This window comes from Podarcis muralis, chromosome 2, assembly GCF_964188315.1.
Source record: "Podarcis muralis chromosome 2, rPodMur119.hap1.1, whole genome shotgun sequence".
Taxonomy (NCBI): domain Eukaryota; kingdom Metazoa; phylum Chordata; class Lepidosauria; order Squamata; family Lacertidae; genus Podarcis; species Podarcis muralis.
In genome coordinates, this window is record NC_135656.1 from 126,631,486 (window position 1) to 126,651,220 (window position 19,735).

Here is a 19,735-nt window from a genome sequence, read left to right on the forward strand (position 1 = left end):
AACACAAAAAACCCTCAATGGAAAGCACAGAAACAGGGAATAAACCTCCCCCCCCCCAGATGTGCTCTCCCCAAACCACCCCTGTCTCCCTTTAACAGAACTCACACTCACAGCAGCCTACAGAAAAATATTTGCCTATTTTTAATTCCCCCCGTTTTTGTTTTTTTTTGCAAAATGAGCTCCCAAATGGACAGAACACCAATACACCCCCCACCCCCCATGGCAACCAGAAGAATACAAACACGGCAGTCCCCGCCCTTTGCCCCCCTCATGCATCACGCAGAAGCCCCCCCACCCCGTGAGTCCATGAAGGCAGAGTCACCATCTTCCAGCAAGCCAAGATTTTTTTTTAGGGGGGTTTCCACCTGTCCTTCTGCTCCCTGCCCCCCAAAGTCTGTGCCAGATTGTGGTGAGGGGGCTAATCCGAGTCTGACAGGACGATGATCTCCTCCGGGTCGCACTGGGTCGCCACGCTGGCCTGCGGGGGTGGGGAGAGAGGGGGGTCAGAAGAGGAGGAAACCGGTGCCCTGCACCCCCTCCCTCCCCAGAGGCCCCCGGCCGCCCCACCCGGCTCAGCAGGGACCTCCCTGAGGCAGACCAGCTGGGAGGAGGGGGGCAAAGTTTAGGAAAACTCTTCTGGCGTGAAGAGAGGAGTTTTTCTTCCTCTCACGTCACGGCTGGAACTCACGGGCGTTTGAGGAAGCTCAACATGGGAAGATTTGAGGTGGGCAAAATAAGGTCCTCCTCAGTTGACGTGTGGAACTCCCTGACACAAGAGGCAGACACAGCCAACCAGCTGGGTGAATGGAAAAGGAGATACCTAGGCGTATTTGGCCACTATGAGGAGGGGAGGCTGGAGCAGCCACTGGCCCAATCCAGGAGGCTCTGCTCAGGCGCTGAGTCCCAGGGGAAGAAGCGGGAGCTGAGCTCCCCCAGGGCTGGTGCTGGGAGAGGAAGGAAGAGGCAATTTGGGGCTCCCGACCGGGGCTCTTGTGCCTGGGGCAAATCCACACCCCACCCCCATTTAGTACCTTCCAGATGGCTGCAAGGAGGCGGCCCCGATTCTGCGGCTGGGGGCTGCCCTGGGAGCTGCTGACCAGCCCCAGGCCTGGGGAGTCGGCGCAGGTGGAGTCGGCCAAGGGGGCCGGGCTGAGGCGCCCCTCTCCGTCCTCGTCTTCCTCCTCCAAGCCAGTGCTGGGCACCTCAATGCAGCTGCCAAAGAAGAAACACACATTGACGGGGCGCTTGCACAGCCTGACTCCCCCCCCCCCGGCTGAGGCGGCTCAGAGCCTTTGGCAGAGTTGGAGAAGGGACCCCGAGGGGTCACCCAGCCCATTCCGCCTGCCCTGAAGGAATCGCCCCTCAAGCATCTCTGAGCCCCCCTGACAGGGACCCTTGAGGGGGTGGGGCTAGATGACCCTCAGGGTCCCTTCCAAGTCCACCCTTCTCTGATTCCATGACCAGTGGGGGGGGGTCAGGTGGGATTGCTAGGAGGAATTATGAAATATGGAGCAAGCCATTGTGTCCGCGATGAAGGCATTGCGTTGACTGGGTTTGATTCATTGGCAATCGTTTCTGATCGAATCCCCCAGGCCTCTCCACCTCGGCCATTTGCTTTCTCTACACCCGACAGGCACGCCTAAGCATTCAGAAACACAGGCCAGTTGCTTCCTCAGGAATCCTCAGTACATAAAGATAGTCGGCTACTTTGATGTAGTTTAATCTTTAGATAGATCTTAAAAGCCAGGAAGAGAGTTCACAAGGAGCTGGTAAACGCTGCCATCCTGTCTCTCCTGTTTTGCTGAATGCATTCCTCCTTTTATTCCTATTTTATTTACTCTGGACTACTATGCATGCTACAGGGACGCGGGTGGTGCTGTGGGTTAAAGCCTCAGCGCCTAGGACTTGCCGATCGAAAGGTCGGCGGTTCGAATCCCCGTGGCGGGGTGCGCTCCCGTCGCTCGGTCCCAGTGCCTGCCAACCTAGCAGTTCGAAAGCACCCTTAAGTGCAAGTAGATAAATAGGGACCGCTTTATAGCGGGAAGGTAAACGGCGTTCCGTGTGCTGCGCTGGCTCGCCAGATGCAGCTTGTCACGCTGGCCACGTGACCCGGAAGTGTCTGTGGACAGCGCTGGCTCCCGGCCTATAGAGTGAAATGAGCGCACAACCCTAGAGTCTGTCAAGACTGGCCCGTACGGGCAGGGGTACCTTTACCTTTACCTTACTATGCATGCCCAAGTAGGAAATAGTTTCCTTGTAGTTTGAACTTCAACTTTGTTCCCACGTGGGGTTTTTTGAAATGCTCAGAGGAAATCTGATTGGTTCTTACGAACACTGTGTAAAAAGTTCTTTTGTGAATAAAACGACCTGGGCCGAGGGGTGGACAGAGGAGAATTATTATTATTGGCACCTCCTCCCAGAATCTTGCTAGTCAAGCCTTGTGTGTATTTTAATAATCAGAGTCCAATCCTTCCTTGCTTTGGGAAGGCTACAACCAGCTCTCAGGGACTCCACGACATCCCTGGGGAAGGGGGCTGCCCTTCAGCCTCAGGTCTGGGCCTGGACATCTCAGGGTCTGGCCACCCCCACGGAAGACCCACAAACGGTGTCTGGCCAAGACAACGCCGAGAGTCAGCAGGAAACTTACTCTGCTTTGGGGCAGAACTTTGGGAAACGCCATTTGGGACTTGATCTGGACTTGCCCAAAGAACCCCTGGCTCATCCCAAGCTCTGCTTAAAAACCGCCAAGGAAGGAGAGTCCAGCTCCCTCTGGACTAGGCTGAAAGATCACACCAAGAGTCAGAGCACATTTCAGAGCAGAAATCAGTATCTGGCTTCCCCCGACAGCAGACTAGCGGCCGGCTGCCTTTGCACCTGCGTTCCCAAAGGCCGTGATAACAACCACAACAATAGTAATAAAACGTGGCTCCTGTCCAGGTTTCTTAATTGTCTTACTTTAAATGTTGTGAGGATCCTATTCCCTTTTAAAAGGTGGCTTTTGGCAGGGGGGATTTGCTAGGTTGTTTTTATTTTATGTATTTTGTGGTTCAATATTTTGATTTTATTCTGTGAAACGCCCTGAAACCCCAGGGTATAGGACAGTGTATAATAATAATAATAATAATAATAATAATAATAATAATAATAATAAATCTTCTGGCGGGACAGCAAGGAAGGAGCCTCTCTTGCCAGGCAATCGTGCACTCTGAGAGCAGTTGCAGAAAAGACCCAGAGGCGGAATTTTAAAAAATGTGCAGATGAAACATCTCTGCAATTTACTGTGTTTGCCAGACATATTGAAGTAAGAAAAGGCAAAAACATTCCTCTTCCAGCGGGCCTTGGGCGCAAGTGGGTCAGCGACTGGTATTGTGCTTTTGGTCATTATGTTCTGCATTTGCCTTTTATCTTGTCAAGCACCCTGTGCTCTTGGGATGAAGGAAAGTGTATAAGTTAGCATTCCTTAAAAGAGGCTCTCCCTCTGAGGGCTCAGCACCCAGGCAGGTTCGGGGCAGGGCCTATAGATTCCTTCTGGGCCGGCCTGGAACCCTCAGCCCCCTTGCAATCGCAGAACTGCACTTGGAAGGGACAGCCAAGGGCCCTCTAGCCCCCCCCCCGCTTGCCCCCCCCTTCCCATGGAGTCTCCTCTCCCCCTTACCACCTCCCTGCCCCTCCGCTCACCTGTTGGACTCCTGCCTGCTCCGCTTGCTGGGGGGCTGCCCGTTCACCCCACGCAGGGGCCCCTCGTTGTCCTGAGCTTGGCCGCGCTTGGCCGGGGGTCTCTGGGGATGGGGCGGCTTCTGGCGTGACCGGAAGACGGGCGAGGCCCCCCTGCCCCCCTGGGTCTGGTGCGGGGGGGAGGGGGTGGGGGGCGGCGTCTCGCCCGCCTCCAGTGTCAGGGCCTCCTCAATCTCCAGGAGGAACTGCTGGGAGGGGGAGGTGCCCATGGCAGGAGGGGGGTCTGCAGGGGCCTGCCCCACGCGCTGTCCACGTTCCTCTCCTTGGCGCCCCTCCGGGTTGTGCTCTTCCTCGTCCTCTTCGTCCGGCTCTTCCTCCGAGGAGGACAGCACCAGCTCAGGGGCCTCCAAGTCCATGTGCTGGTCGGCCTCCACTTCCTGGACGCGGGGGTCATCATCTGGGAGGGACAGCAGGGTTATGTTGTTTTAATTTATCATTTGGCCAATTATTTTTATTGATTTACCAAATTACTACAAATCAAACCAAATTAATTCAATTTAATACCATTTTCCCGCCCTCGCTACAAAATGTGAACAAAATACAGAAGTACTGTTTGGGGTGGCAGGGGGTGGACAGGTGTGGGGGACTCCCTGGTCCTGAATGGGGACCAGGTGCACAGCCTGGGAGTCATTCTGGACTCACAGCTGTCCATGGAGGCACAGGTTAATTCTGTGTCCAAGGCAGCTGTCTGCCAGGTCCATCTGGTACGCAGGATGTGACCCTACCTGCCCGCGGACTGTCTTGCCAGAGTGGTGCATGCTCTGGTTATCTCCTGCTCTACTGTATGTGGGGCTACCTTTGAAGGTGACCCGGAAACTACAACTAATCCAGAATGCGGCAGCTAGACTGATGACTGGGAGCGGCCGCCGAGACCATATAACACCGGTCCTGAAAGACCTATACTGGCTTCCAGTATGTTTCAATTGTTGGTGCTGACCTTTAAAGCCAGAAAACAGCCTTGGCACAGTATACCTGAAGGAGCATTTCCACCCTCATCGTCCAGACCGGACACTGAGGTCCAGTGCTGAGGGCCTTCTGGCAGTTCCCTCCCTGCGAGAAGCCAAGTTACAGGGAACCAGGCAGAGGGCTTTCTCGGTGGTGGCACCCGCCCTGTGGAACACCCTCCCAGCAGATGTCAAGGAAATAAACAACTACCTGACTTTTAGAAGACATCTGAAGGCAGCCCTGACATCACTTCACATTTGTTGATCACACGACATGCATTCAGCTGCCCCTTCACCATCCCACAAACAGCCAACCTCATGCCGCCGCCTCGTTGTCGTCCTCTGCCTCGGCCAGCTTCCACGGGGCGCAGAGCCCATGCAGCTGGCCTGGGCGGCAGAGGCAGCCTCCCCGCCACCGCTTCCTCCTCCCGCTCTGCTCTTGGCCTCAGCAGGAAGGAGGGAGATGTCACCCAGAGACGTCCACGGCTTCATAATAGCTGCAGGAGCTTCCTGCTGCCAATCCAAAGCCGTGCCAGCGTCGCAGAAGTCAGTCCCTGCGCGCCATGCCGGTTTAGCGCAGGGACGGACTGGGTGGGCGGCGTAAGAGCATGCGTAGCTCGATTCCGGACCTTGCGCTCCTTTGTTTTTTCTCTTTCTGCTTGTGTGTGAAATGGCAGGACCCCCACCACAAAAGGCCCCTCTGGCTGGGCCCCCAGGGTCATGAAACTCAGCCAAGGCATCCGCACAGCCGAGAGAGCCTGAGACTCTTAGGGTGGCGGGTTCGAGTCCCGTGACAGACGGCCTCCCAGCCTCTGCTTAGAAACCTCCGCAGGAGGAGGAGCCACCCCCTTCCAAAGGAGGGACAGACTCCTTCAGAAAGTGGGGGGTCCCTTCTGATGCCACCCCAGCCCCCAGCCTACCTGGGGCAGCCCCTTCCTCCTCCTCCTCCTCCTCCTCCTCCAGGCTCTTCTGCAGCTCGGCTTCTATGTCCGACTCTGACGAAGACTCTTCCTCCTCCTCCTCTTCTTCCTCGTCCTCCTCTTCCTCCTCCGCCCCTGCACTGGCCACGCTCCGGCCGGGGCTGCCCTAGGGAAGAGAGACAACGAGGGTCACCCTCTGATCCTGACAATGCCAGGGATGGACAGACCCGCCCCCCAGAAAGCGCTGCGCCCCCTCAAGATCCCAGAACGGTGCCCAGAGCAAACCGCCCCAGAGAGACCCTTCCCCTCTAAGGAGAGGGGTCTCAAAGCAGCAGCAGCTGCCCAGGCCCCCCCCTCAGGAAGCAAGCCCCCAAACAGCCCCTCCCTGCCCACACCTGGATCCACCCTCACAGGAGGGACCCCAGGGGCCATCTAGTCTACCCCCCTGCAATGCACAAAAAATGCATTTATTCATTTACTACGTTAAGCATGCATGGGCATAAAGAAAATATCAGAGCCGTCGGGGATCTCCGTGTGATGCCTGATCATGGAGAAGAGCTACTGGCAGCAATATTAAGAGAAAAAGATAATTAACTTTTTGTAGCAGAATGGAGGCCCTTTTTTAATGTCTGGAAAAGCACTGCAAACAAATGAAATCACAGGCAGGATTTGAGGTAGGGCTAGCAGAAGAAAAACGGTAAAGGAACTGTACTAGAGAGAGGTTGGTAATAGATCGAGAAATTGAAATATAATGCAGTAGAAAAGAGTTTGAATAAAAAGACTAGGTGCTGGGAAGTCAATACGCAAAACAATCTCTCTATATAACCTGAAGTTAGCTTGTAAAAATTTGGAAACTCAATGAACATTACATGGGGGGGGGGGAGTGTTACAGTCACAAATCTATTGCAGGAAACTGGTATCCTTAATTTCCCGGTGGAATACAGAGGCTCTCGGCCAGCCTTTGAAGGATGGCTGGAAGATGCCTGCTGAATCTCCAGGGGCAGGGAGTTCCACAGGGCTGGGCCATCAACACTTTATTATTATAATTATTCTTTGTTGATCGACATAAAAGGCTCCGCTTCCGAGTGTTGTCTGGCTGACTGAGGGAATGGCCAGTGATGCTCTTGCAGGTGGGCCCAGATGGGCTGGAAGGGTTCAGGCGCAGGCCTTTGTGAATCAACGTTGAGGACCTTGAACCCAGGGGGTCCTTTCAAAGGAGGCAGGTGGGGAAAGGCCCCCGCCCAAAAAGAGCCCCCTCTGCCGGAAGCCCAGCCTGCCGTGAGGGGCACCATCTTTTCCGCGCCAAGCCCCCTCACCTCCTGGGGAGAGGCTGGCTCCCCCTGCTGGCGCCCAGGGGCATCGCTGGGCCCGTCTCTGCCAGCGCTGCCGCCCCGCGATTCCCTCCGGCGCCGCTGCCCCTCGTCCTCGCTCCTGTCCTGCAGCTGCGCAAACTGGGAGGTCACCTCCTCCAGGCGCTGCAGGGCCTTCTCCCGGTTCTGGCGCAGGCGCCGGGCCAGCTCAGGGTCCGACAAGGCCGGGTCCGAATCTGCAGGGGAAGAGATGGGCCGGGCGTTGCAGCGGGTTGGGATGGATGACCCCCGGGTCCCGCAAAGCTCCACAGTGCCAAGAACCCCCCGAGCCCCTGCCCGGTCTGGAGCTTTGTAAGAGTCGGACAATCTGAAATAGGCTCAGGTGCCACAATGGGTCCGTGCACCCGGCTTTTAACCAGAAAGGCGATGGGATGGCCGTGGGCAGAAGTCCCGCACTCCCCCCTCAAAATGGCCTCCTCTGAGGGAACCGCCAAGATCTCCCGCCACTTGTTTCGTTTGTGCATTCGATGGCAGTTTCCCTCAGAATGGCTTCCTCTGAGGGAAATTTTCAACAATTCCCACTATTTCCATGGTGTGTGCATGTTTCTGAACTTTGAAACATCTTTAAAGCCCTACGGGAATGATGGCCAACTCCCCCCCCCCCCGGCCTCCTCGGAGGGGAATTTCCATTTCCCCGCTATTTTTATTACGTGTGCCTTTGTCTGAACTGAGGCACCTGTGTGTGTTCAAACAGGCCGGGGAACATGGCGGCCGGCCTGTTGTGCACCCTGCACCCCCCCACCTCCCGCCAGTGCCCCCGGGCGCTCACTGGGCCGGTACTGGTCGGTGAGGTGGCTGCCGAAGTTGTAGACGAGGTCGAGGTGGCGGCGCTCCTGGAGGCGGTTGCCCACCTCGCGGAAGGCCTCGGCCGCCATGCTCTCCATCTGGCGCTTGGGCAGGCCCAGGCCGTGGTGGGTGCTGGCCTTCTGCACGGCCTTGAGGATGTCGGCGTAGTCGGGAAAGGCCTCGGGGCGGTTGATGAGGCGCTCGATGCGCCGGTTGACCTCCGGGTAGCGGGTGCCGCGGTAGGGGATGCGCTGCTCGATGACGCGCCCCGTCAGGCTGCTGCAGTCCTTCAGCTGGCAGAGGCGCTGGAAGATGCGCACCATGCGCCGCTTCAGCCGGCTCTCCTGCAGGTACGTCGAGTCCTCGCTGTCCAGCTCCTCCAGGTCCAGCTCCCGCTCCTGCAGCTTCCGGATCTCCACCTCGTGGAGCCGCAGCAGGTCCTCCAGGTAGCGGATCTGCCGCTTGGAGCCCTCGCCCGGAGCCTTGGCAGCGGGGCCCGGAGCATTCGCGGGGCTGGCAGGGGCGGCGCTGGGCCCGGGGGCCTCTGGCTCTGGAGCCGGCAGGGGCGGCTTCCTCTTCTGGCTGTGGGCCCGGAAGACGGTGCAGAGCTCGTTGATGTAGACGTAGACCTTGGTGCTGCGCGCCTGCACCCGCGCCAGGCAGCGGCCCAGGACGTTGCGGAACTCCACCGAGGAGAGGAAGGCGGGCGCTGCCTTCTGGTGCCGCCCCGTCAGGTAGGGGATCACCTCCGGGTGGTCGGCCGTGTGCAAGGAGCAGAAGGCCACAAACTGCGGAGAAAGGAGAGGAGAGGGTCAGGGGCACAGGGAGCCCACCCACCCAACAACCGAAGTCTGCACCCACGGGAGTCCCTGCCAGGGACTAGAAACCTGGAGGGGCCCCCTGGAACTGGCCAAGAGAGGGGCCATTTTGAAAGGCAACCCTCTCCTGTGCCTGGGGCTTTCTGGTAGCAGAAAAGGCAGCCTGATGGAGGAAGCAGGGAGAGAAAACGTTTCTTCTCTCTCTCTCTCTCAACACTCGAACTCGAGCTCCAAGGAAGCCGGATGTCGGGAGATTCGGGGCAGATCAAAGAAAGGACTTATCTGTGCAGCACATTGTTCAACTGTGGAACTCCCTCCCACAGGAGGCAGGCAAGGCCACCCGTACTCCCTCCTACAAAGCTGCCCGAGTTTTGTGATCTTCAGGCGAGGTCTCAGGCACGTTGGAAGAGAAGGAAACCAAACGCATTGTGGACGGAGCCTGCCAGGGAGCGGCAGCCTTTTGACAGGCCCTGCACAGAGGAGGCTGCAACGCCCCTGGAGGACTTCCAGCGTGGCTTTGAGAGAAGGCGGAGGGACTGCACAACGGAGGAGGCCTTGTCCGTGGCGCATCCACCCTCTGCCAGCCAAAGGTCGCTCCCAACCTGAACGCAAGTGTCAGAGCTGCCCCTGGTCCCAGCTCACAAAGGACCAACGCCAGTTCCTCTTTATATACAGAAGTCTTTATTGAAGTTCATTGTTGGTTTGACAGCCGTGGTGCGCAGCCCTACGTCTGAAACCCTAGACCGTCGAAGCTCCGTCTGAGTCTCCTCCCCCCAGACACCAGTTTAAGACCCTAGCCTTGCTCCACCTCTTCCTCTGCTCCCTTTTCCTCTGGGTCCGCCTGTCCGCCGGGGTTTTCCCCTTTCTAGACTCTTCTGACGCTGACTCCCCCGAGTCTTCCCCCTCCCTCCGGCGGGCTTTAGGACCTGGTTCCCAATCCGGGCTTTCTGCTGTCCCGCGCGCCTGTACATTTGAACTTGGCGCACGCGCCCAGCCGGCCACCTTCCTTCTGACCGTTATACTGCTCCTGTCGCTGCTTCCCTCTTCGGGGACGCTAGCTGGGCCTGACTCCTCCTCCCTGCTTGCCGGAGGAGACGCTGACTCTGACCTATGGGGCTCTTCCCCCCCACTACGCTCCGGTGGGGAAGCTGGTCCTGATTTCCAGTTCTGCTTTGGGAGTCTCCGCTGGCCCCCTGCTTCTGGTGTGTCCCCCCTGGGACCCCCCTTGCCCTGGCCATCGGCGCCCCCTTCTGGGAATCTTCTGATTCACTGGAGAGGCTCATGGAATCTCTCGGGTCACTGTCATTCTCTCCTCCGCTGCCCTCAGATTCTTCCCCTTCGCTCTCCATTTCCTCTCTCCCCTGCGCCTCTGCTCCCGAGCCCCTGACAACAAGACACCGGGGGGGGGGGCAGCTTCCAAGTCACAGAAAGGTCATCTAGTCCAGCCCCCTGCAATGCAGGAATCTCAGCTCCAGCATCCAGGGCAGACGGCTGCCCAACCCCTGCTTAAAAACCTCCAAGGAAGGAGAGTCCGCTACCTTCCTGCCCTGTGCCCCCAGAACCTTTTTGGCAGAGGAGGCACCTGGTTTCATTTCCCCAGAATCAGCCCCCAGAAGTGGTATCGTCCTGCTGGCCACCTGACCCGGAAAGCTGTCTGTGGACCAACGCCGGCTCCCTTGGCTGAAAGTGAGATGAACGCTGCACCCCAGAGTCGCTTTGGACTGAACTTCACCGTCCTGGGGCCTTTACCTTTTTACCTATATGCTGATTGGCTCCCTTTCACACTCTGCTTAATTGCAGACTTTGGGATGCTGGGCTCTAGGCCAGGGTCAGCAAACTTTTTCAGCAGGGGGCCAGTCCACTGTCCCTCAGACCTTGTGGGGGGCCGGACGATATGTTGCCATGATTCTGACCCGCATTTTTGGCAAAAACTCTTATTTGGACCAACCCCAATGTTACCCAAATGTGATTTGCGGGGGTGGGGGGGGGGTGGGGGGGTGGGGTGTTCCCTCACACACCCACACCGCTTCCTTTGCATTTTACGCATTGACAGTTGTTATTTCTCTCATAAGGCAGGGTGGGGGGCTGAGGTAAGCGCGCCATTCTTGAATCCTTTTCCCTCTTCCCCACCCTGGAAGAAAAGATTGCAGCGCACGCGCGCACGATGGACAGAAAAGGGGCTTGTTTCAAGCAGCCGCCCACCTCACTTTTGACCCCCAAGCCTGGATGAGTCACAAAAAAACATCGTGTGCATGCTATGCCGGCTGCCTGGATTCCTGGTCTGTCCGCAGGCTGGATCTCGAAGGCAATTGGGCCTGATCCGGCCCACAAACCTTGGTTTGCCAACTCATGCTCTAGGCCCAGAGAGGGGAGAAGCTTTGGAGAGCTGCCCGCTGAGGCCTTGCCAGTGTTAACAGCTCATATACAGAATATGAGCAAATCCCCAAATGCCACCTTAAACCTAGGTCACAGTCGCCACAACGAAACATCTAGGCACCTTTGGGCAACAAAATTTGTTAATAATAATAATAACAACAACGCATTTCTAAATGTCTGGGCAGGTTCACCTGCACAGAAATTTTTTGAGCAGGAGCCAAAAAGAGCACAGCAAACACACCACTCCTGACATCAACAGACAGGGAATTCCAGAGCCGCCGCTATAAGACCAGTTTCTGACAAATGCGGAAGAGGCGTTCTGTGACACCTGCCACATGGCTAGCAATGACCACCCTGGGAATGCCTGAGGCTGGAATGCGAACCTGCAGACGCACATCCCCTGCGGCTTCAGGTGGACCACCGTCAGGAGCCCAGGCAGACCAGCTCCCCAACTCCTGGCGGAAGAGGAAAGGCCACCCCCCCCATCCCACCGCCCAGGGCATGGCACCCTCCCCACCAAAAAGCAGCTCTGAGTCACTAAGCCCAGCCGAGAAAGGACTTGGAGAAGGAAGCCCAGCCGGGGGTGGGGGGGGACCAGAAGCCCCCCCTGCTCCATCCCCAGGCGGAGAAGAGGGTCTCGGGGTCCCCACATTCCCCTTTGGACTGGGAAGGAAGCACCTGCGTGGGCCTCCAGAACTCACCTCGGCAAAGAGCCGCTCGTTCTCGGCCTTGAGGCTGGCGGGGTCCTTCCCTGGGGCTTTCTGCCCCGCTCGGCCCTGAGGCGCAAGGGGGGCTTCCCTGCTGGGGGGCTCCTCGTCTTCATCCAGGATGATGATGCTGCCACTGGGGGAGGCCATGGCGGCGCCGGCAGGTGGGGGGTCGGAGCGGGGGGCCAGGCAGAGCACCCTCGGGCCTCACCTGCGGGGAGCAAAGAGGAAGTCATTCCCCACACCATGGGGGGGGGGTCTCCCCTCCCCCACCCCACGGGGCCCCCAGAGCCTCCCCTCCCCCTCCCCCCAAGAGCAGGGATCTCATCGCTTCTCCCCCGCCCACCTGGCCCAAGAACCAAGGCCCCAGGCCCGGCCCCGAGGCCTCCCCGACCCGCCGCCCTCCGGCTTCGCTTTCGTTTCCCGTGCCTCCTCCGCGGCCAGCCAAGAAGAAATGCCTCCCTTCCTCCCGGCCCACTGCGCAGGACCGGAAGTCCCCGCCTTTCCCGCCATCTTGCCGTACGGCGCGGAGCCGGCTTTCCCCGCTCCCTCGGCGGCGCTTGGCGGCCCGGCTGCGGCCGAGCGTCGGGCGCTTCGCCCGCGTCTCCGCGGGGCCCCCCCCTCTGGCCTTCCCGCCCCGACCGGGAGGCCTCGCCGGGGCCTCGGGGCGCCGCCACCTTGCCGTACGGCGTCGCCTCTTCCGGCCACGTGACCGCCGCCACCCGCCCGCGATTTGAATCCGAGGGAGCCGTTGGCTTCGGCAGGCCCCGCCCCGGCCCCTTCCCGCCTTGCCTTCGGGGGAGAGGCCCCCTCGCCCTCCGCTCCCCGCGGCCCCGAGGAGCGCGGGAAGGAAGCCCCGGCCGGTCAGGTCCCTCCATTCGGCGGGAATGAAGTCCTTGGCTCTGAGGTGCTCGCGCATGCGCCCCGCGCCCTCTTTCTCTCGAGCTTCCTGCTCGTTCCCTCGGCGCCGCTTCCGGGCCTCTGCGCATGCTCTGTGTTCTTCCCGCTTCGTGGAGGCAGCCATCATGTTGTACGGCAGCGGAGGGGGCCGGGCGAGACGACAAAGGCGGGAAGGGCTGCTAGCTTGGCGGAGTTTCCAGGGGGAGCCGGAGGGCCAGGCTTGGGCCAAAGCGGAGGCCTGGATTAGGGAAGGCTTCAAGGCCGGGTGGTTTGGTGTCTTTTTAATCTTTTCTTGGAAGCCGCCCAGAGTGGCTGCGGAAACCCAGCCAGGTGGGCGGGGCAGAAGTCACATTTTATTATTATTATCATCATCATCTCTGTCTGTGGGCAGCCTGGCCCAGAACACTCTCGCCCAAGGAGAAAGAGCAGCCTCTCGACAGGCAGAAGTTCAACAGGTGGAGACACAGGAGAAGGTTCCCCTGGGGAGTTTCTGTTTGGCCGTTCTGCCCTGGAGAGAAGGGACCTTTGGGTACCCTCCTGATGCTCATATGTTGAACCTAAACCCTAAGCAGCCTTCGCCCAGGATCCCTGAAGGAGCGTTTCCACCTCCATCGTTCAGCCCGGACACTGAGATCCAGCGCCGAGGGCCTTCTGGCGGTTCCCTCCCTGCAAGAAGTGAGGTTACAGGGAACCAGGCAGAGGGCCTTCTCAGTGGTGGCGCCCGCCCTGTGGAACGCCTTCCCATCAGACGTCAAGGAAATAAACAACTACCTGACTTTTAGAAGACACCTGAAGGCAGCCCTGTTGGGGGAAGTTTTTAATGACTGATGTTTTATCGTGTTTTTAATATTTTATTGGGAGCCACCCAGAGTGCGGGGTATAAATAGTTATTGTTGCCTAAGGGCACCAGGAGAACCTGCAGCAGCTGGATCAGGCCAGAGGGGCACGCCTGCAGACAGGATCCGAGCACAAGAGCAAGCCTCCCCTCTCCTTTGGGAGGGAGTTCCATAGATTAACCAATAAGTCCTTTTTTATTAGATTCTGAATCTTGCATTGTTCAGCTTCATGGGGTGTCTTACGATACAGGAGAGAGAGAAACTTTTCTCTATCCATTTTCTTCATCCATTATGTTTACCATGTCATTATGTCATTTGCCTTTTTACTAAACTGTGTTAGAAATATGTGTATAATGTTATAAAAACAGAGACGGCTCTGGTTGCCCTAACAGATGATCTCCGTAGACAACTGGATCGAGGCGGGTCAGAACTGCTGATCCTTTTAGATTTGTCAGCAGCCTTTGACATGGTCAATCATGATCTTCTGGACCACCGCCTCGCAGACATGGGGATACAGGGCATAGCCCGTAACTGGCTGTGCTCTTTTATCTCTGGTCGGGGACAGAGGGTGGCACTAGGGAGGGAAATGTCATCGCGCCATTCCTTGGTGTGTGGAGTGCCGCAGGGCGCAATTCTCTCCCCCGATGCTTTTTAACATCCTTATGCACCCCCTTGCCCAGATTATCCGGAGCTTTGGGCTGGGCTGTCACCAATATGCTGATGACACTCAGCTCTATCTGCTGATGGATGGCCACACCGACTCGGCCCCGAACACACTGACCAGATGCTTGGAAGCTGTGGCTGGATGGTTTCGTGGGAGCCAATTGAAACTAAATCCTTCGAAGACAGAGGTCCTATGGCTAGGTCGGGATGGCATGGGGATGAGGGACCAACTCCCTTCTCTTGCGGGGGCCCAATTTGTGCCATTGCCTTCCGTTAAGAGTTTGGGTGTAATCCTTGACCCTCCCTTTCCATGGAGGCGCAAGTTACAGCAACAGCCAAGGCGACATTTTTCCACCTTTGCCGCATCAAGCAGTTAGTCCCTTACCTTTCCCGCCCCGACCTTGCCAGTGATCCATGCGACGGTCATCTCCAGGCTTGACCACAAACTTGACATGAGCCAACAGTGTGACGCGGCAGCTAAAAAAGCTAATGCAATTCTGGGCTGCATCAATAGGAGTATAGCATCTAGATCAAGGGAGGTAATAGTGCCACTGTATTCTGCTCTGGTCAGACCTCACCTGGAGTACTGTGTCCAGTTCTGGGCACCACAATTCAAGAAGGACACTGACAAACTGGAATGTGTCCAGAGGAGGGCAACCAAAATGGTCAAAGGCCTGGAAACGATGCCTTATGAGGAACGGCTAAGGGAGCTGGGCATGTTTAGCCTGGAGAAGAGGAGGTTAAGGGGTGATATGATAGCCATGTTCAAATATATAAAAGGATGTCATATAGAGGAGGGAGAAAGGTGGTTTTCTGCTGCTCCAGAGAAGCGGACACGGAGCAATGGATCCAAACTACAAGAAAGAAGATTCCACCTAAACATTAGGAAGAACTTCCTGACAGTAAGAGCTGTTCGACAGTGGAATTTGCTGCCAAGGAGTGTGGTGGAGTCTCCTTCTTTGGAGGTCTTTAAGCAGAGGCTTGACAACCATATGTCAGGAGTGCTCTGATGGTGTTTCCTGCTTGGCAGGGGGTTGGACTCGATGGCCCTTGGGGTCTCTTCCAACTCCAAAGAAGGAGGTCCTTTTATATATTTGAACATGGCTATCATATCACCCCTTAACCTCCTCTTCTCCAACCCCCTGCCAAGCAGGAAACACCATCAGAGGTCGTTTTGAAGTGTGATCCTGTCCTCTGGGGTGTTAGCCACCCCTCCCAGTTTGGTGTCATCTGCAAATTTGATCAGAATATCGTATATAGAATACGTATATAGAAGTAGTTAAAACTGAAATTACTGCCTATGCTTAGGAGTCAGAATGGTAACAAGCCCAAACCTGCTGAAAAGGAATGATTTGAGGATGACACCTTAATAAGGTAACAGGAGTTTCTAAGCAGAAAACAATTCCAAATATGGTGTGCCCAATTGGAAGGCCAGGTAGTGTGTCCGTGAGCTGCTTACGCATTGCTTTAGCCAATAATATTGCAAAAATGATATGGGCGCAATAATTGCATGTATTTACCTGATAGAGGAGTAGCATATAAAAGCCTGAGGGCATGTACTGTGGTCAGACCATGATTGTGGCAACCGCCTTGTGGTTGACCATTCAGCGCTGTCTTAATGATGAATAAATCTCTGTTCAGCCTACCCTGTGTACCTGACTCCTCTTTCCTTAGAGGTTTTTGGCTGTCTGCTCCAAGGAAGGAACCCTCCGAATTTTCCTAACGACTGAAAAGACCCAAACATTGCAAATGAACATGTGTGTGTGCGCCCCAAGGGCACATGGAATCCGGAGTCCTTGAAGTACCTACTTGGTGCTGCTTTAAAAACAACGGCACTGGTGATCGCCGCTGCATCTTGTGGCAGCAAATCCCACAGTGGCCTGAAATCTCCCGCCTTTCAGCTTTGCTGGGTGCCCTCCTGCCAGAGCTCAGAAAATCTCGTTGGCCCAAACTGCTGCAGCCAGATTGCTGACCAGGACCGGTTAGAGGGAGCACATGGGTCTTGCTAGAACAGCTCTGGGCGCAACCCAAAGGGCTGGCTTTCATCTATAAAGCCCAACATGTCTCAAGGATCCAATTCCCTCCTGTGGAAGCTGCCCAGGAGAGGCCCTTGCTTGGAAGTGCTACGCCCCCAAACAGGCCACTGGTCATCAGGCCCACAGGGTGGGGGAGGAACCTGGGGTTGCTGTTTCTCTGCTGCCCCCACCCCACTGCAGACAGATCAGTGTTTTGCAGTATCTCCTCCCTGGCCTGAAAACGAGATCGTTGCCTTTGACTGGGTCCTTGACCTTTTTATCTTCTCCCTGCCACCTGAAGGTGAGGCAGGGGTTGTGCTGGACTCAAGAACAGACTGGATGAGAACCAAGCAGGGAAGCTCCATCCAGACAAGACTGAGGTCCCCGAGGGCAGGCAGCTGGGACACGGCCTGCTCTTGATGGGGTCCCTCGGGAGGAGTGGGGACATAGCTTAGGGTCCTCCTGGATCCTTGGCTGGCCCTTGAGGCTCCCTTGGACTCTGCGTTCCCCATCCAAGGCCCTTCTTTGTGTGTCTCCTCCGCGAGAGATCAAGGGGGTGGCAAGACAAGAGCAGGTCCTTTTCTGCGGTGGCTCCCCATTTGCAGGAGGCTCGCCCGGCGCCTTCACAAGACACCTTTGGGCACCAGGCGGAAACGTCCCTCTTCAAGCAGGCCTTGGGTTGATTACACAATCTGTGGTCTTTTAAAGTGTGTGTGTGAGAGAGAGGGAGCTCTTGTTTTGTTAGTTGTTATGGTATGCATTTGTGTGTTTCTGAAGGTGGTATGGTAGGAAGAGGTTCTGGGGAAAGGGCTGGCACTGTCAAGGCAGCAGGCTTGGGGGAACCTTTTCTATTTCCTGCCCCACCACTGATTTCCCCTCGCAAGTGCTGTTTCAGCAGACCTAGAGGAGGTCCCTGGCCTGTTTGTGAGGCCAGTCTGGGGTCCTTTGTCTCCTGACCTGACCTGCTGTATGGCTGCTCTTGCACCCGAGAGCTGCCCCAGGAGGGGGCTGGCGGCTGCTCAACTGGGGAACGGTCTCCCCAGGGAGGGGGACTCTCCTTCCATGGAGGTTTTCAAGCAGAGGCTGGGTGGCCATCTGTCAGGGATGCTTGAGCTGAGATTCCTGCATTGCAGGGGGTTGGACCAGATGACCCTCAGGATCCAATTCAACAATTCTCTGATTCTGTGATCCACAATCTGAGTAAGCAAGCACAGAAGCACCCAAGACCCTGCCCTTGAGGAACCCCCCCCCCATTCCAGCCCCCCTCCCAGGCTCCCTCTGTTCTGGCCCTCCAAGGAAAGCACAGTGGAGAGCTTTGCATCCACCTTCCCTCCTGCTCTCAGCCGCTGCTTTTATATCTATATATATCTGATGCTTTTGTCTTGCTGGCCATTTTTAGAATTGCACTCTTTCATGCTTGCAAGTTGCCTCGAGGTCACTTGCTGCAAATAAATAAAAGGTGAGGCCTGCAGAAGAAGTGCCACTCGGGCGTTATCAGCAAGAGGAATTCAAGGGCCCAGATCCCTGCCGCTCGCCCACTTGCACCCTGCATGGCATGGCTGACAGAACCAGACCCATGGCACTTCCCTCCCTCCGGGGGGCTGACCTCTTAGCCTTGGCTGGCCCTTCCAGCAGCAGTGTGGGTCACCCAAACAACCCCCAGCTCTGGGCAGGCTGTCTTTGATGGAAGAGTGCGAAAACCCACCTTGCAGCTGCTCCTCTCCTAATAATAACAATTTCTTATTTATACCCCGCCCATCTGGCTGGGTTTCCCCAGCCACTCTGGGTGGCTCCCAACTGAATTCCAAAAAACACAATACAGCATTCAACATTAAAAACTTCCCTCAACTGGGCTGCCTTCAGGTGTCTTCTAAAAGTCAGATAGTTGTTTATTTCCTTGACATCTGGTGGGAGGGCGTTCCACAGGGCGGGTGCCACCACCGAGAAGGCCCTCTGCCTGCTTCCCTGGAACCTCACTTCTCACAGGGAGGGAACCGCCAGAAGGCTCTGGAGCTGGACCTCAGTGGACTGAGGTCATGGGCTGCAGAAGGTGGGGGAAAGCTCCAGAGCCTCCTGGGGGCAGCAGAGGGAGGAAGCCCCCCCTCTCCCTCCCACGGGATAGGGGTGCTTTCGGTTGGCAGCGTAGTGGCAGGTTCCGAAGTACAGGGTCCCTTCCCAGCCACCCCCTTCCAAGGTAATGCATCCTTCTAAGAAGATACAATCATCATTGAACCGTAGAACTGTAGAGTTGGAAGGGGCTCCAGGGGTCATCTAGTCCAACCCCCTGCAATGCAAAAATGGCAGCGCAGTCACCCAACATCGGCTCTAAAACCCCCTTCCCAGGTCCCCCGTCAAACAGCTCTTATGATTACACAGTGACAACGATTAGGAGTGTATTGCAAGGATCAGCTGCGCATCTCCACAGGTTGCCTTTGGGCCGGATCAGACCCTTTCTCTGCAAATGGTCAGCTGGGTGACAATTTCTGTTGGAGACTGCAGTCAAATCTAACTAGCAAACCGAGGGGTGAAGACTCCGGTGACAAAGTGAAGCTTCTTTCTTCTTTCTCTTCTGCCGTGTGAAGCTGACCAGGGACCGTGTCTCCTAAGTTCTTGCTGCTGCATGGAATAACGCATGAATCTGACCTTTGGACTTTGTAAGTAAAGCATTCCAAGGGACTAACAGTGGGGCCTGTTCACTGCAAGAGGGCTGGAAACAAAGCCCTGCCTATTTGAAAGGTAGAACAGCCTCTTATTCCTGCGCTTCGCTGTGCTGCGTAATTCTGCGATTCTCAACTGCTGGGGGCTCCCTCTTGCTGGAGAGAGCGCTGAGTCCCGTGCCTCAGATCTCAGGATGCAGTGAATTCTCTTATGAACTAACCTGACACGGGTCATATACCTTTCTTTTTCGGGTGCGCCCCCCCCATAGTATTATGCCCGACAGAGCTCGCTCAACTTTCCCTTGAGAGTGAGGCCCTTGCACACTCACGCTCCCAAATACTTTGCTCTGGCCACCCACAACTCTGGAACCCTTCCTGGGGGGCAGAGAACAGTTGGGGGGCTTCTGGCTGAAGTTCTCTCTCTCAGCCCGACCTGGACACGGGCAGAAGCGCCCCCCCCCCAGCAGCCAGAAATTTGCCAAGTGCCCACTGCAAGGCCCTCCACTCTCGTGACTCCAGGAGTGGGGAAGCCCCTGAGGCTGGGGCACTTGCCCCACAGAAGCCCCCCCATCCCACCCCTCCCCCTGCCTCTACGGCTGATGTGGCATAAAAGACCAATTGCTTTTTATTAAACATTTTCGTCTGTTTTCACCACACACTCCAGAAAAAAATGAGAAAAAAATAAATTTGACATAAAATAAACTTGAGAGCTTGAGAGAGAAAGAGAGAAGATGCCTGGGGAGTCCGGAGTGACCTGAACCCCCCTTCCAAAGGGAGGAAATATGTACACAGGCTCTGAGTTCGAGAGAGAGAGGGGGGGAAGGAGGCAGAGAGAGAGAGAAAGAGAGAGAAGGAGCAGCTCTTCATATGTACAGTACAAATCCCGCGGTAATTACACCAGGGGGGGGGCAAGTCCGTGGGGAGCAGGCAGCGGGGACTTCACATATGTACAATCTCTTTATATTATAATAATAATAATTCATCATCATAATAATACGTATAAATATC

At 56.4% G+C, this 19,735-nt stretch overlaps 1 protein-coding gene across 2 annotated transcripts; it reads right to left on the minus strand.

The window, feature by feature from the left end:
* Positions 1–118: 118 nt before the first annotated feature.
* On the minus strand, positions 119–12,604 carry DAXX (death domain associated protein). 2 transcript variants are annotated; one of them, XM_028720753.2, is made up of 8 exons: positions 12,449–12,604; positions 11,651–11,867; positions 7,739–8,543; positions 6,916–7,145; positions 5,600–5,765; positions 3,679–4,132; positions 1,032–1,212; positions 119–478 (listed from the first exon to the last, which is right to left on the minus strand). In XM_028720753.2, exons 2-8 carry the CDS (start codon positions 11,804–11,806, stop codon positions 419–421), a joined length of 2,052 nt encoding a protein of 683 aa, XP_028576586.2. In that variant the 5' UTR covers positions 11,807–11,867; positions 12,449–12,604; the 3' UTR covers positions 119–418. The 2 variants fall into 2 exon arrangements, with proteins under 2 accessions (XP_028576586.2, XP_028576590.2); XM_028720757.2 differs by lacking the exon at positions 12,449–12,604 and adding an exon at positions 12,003–12,145.
* Positions 12,605–19,735: the final 7,131 nt, after the last annotated feature.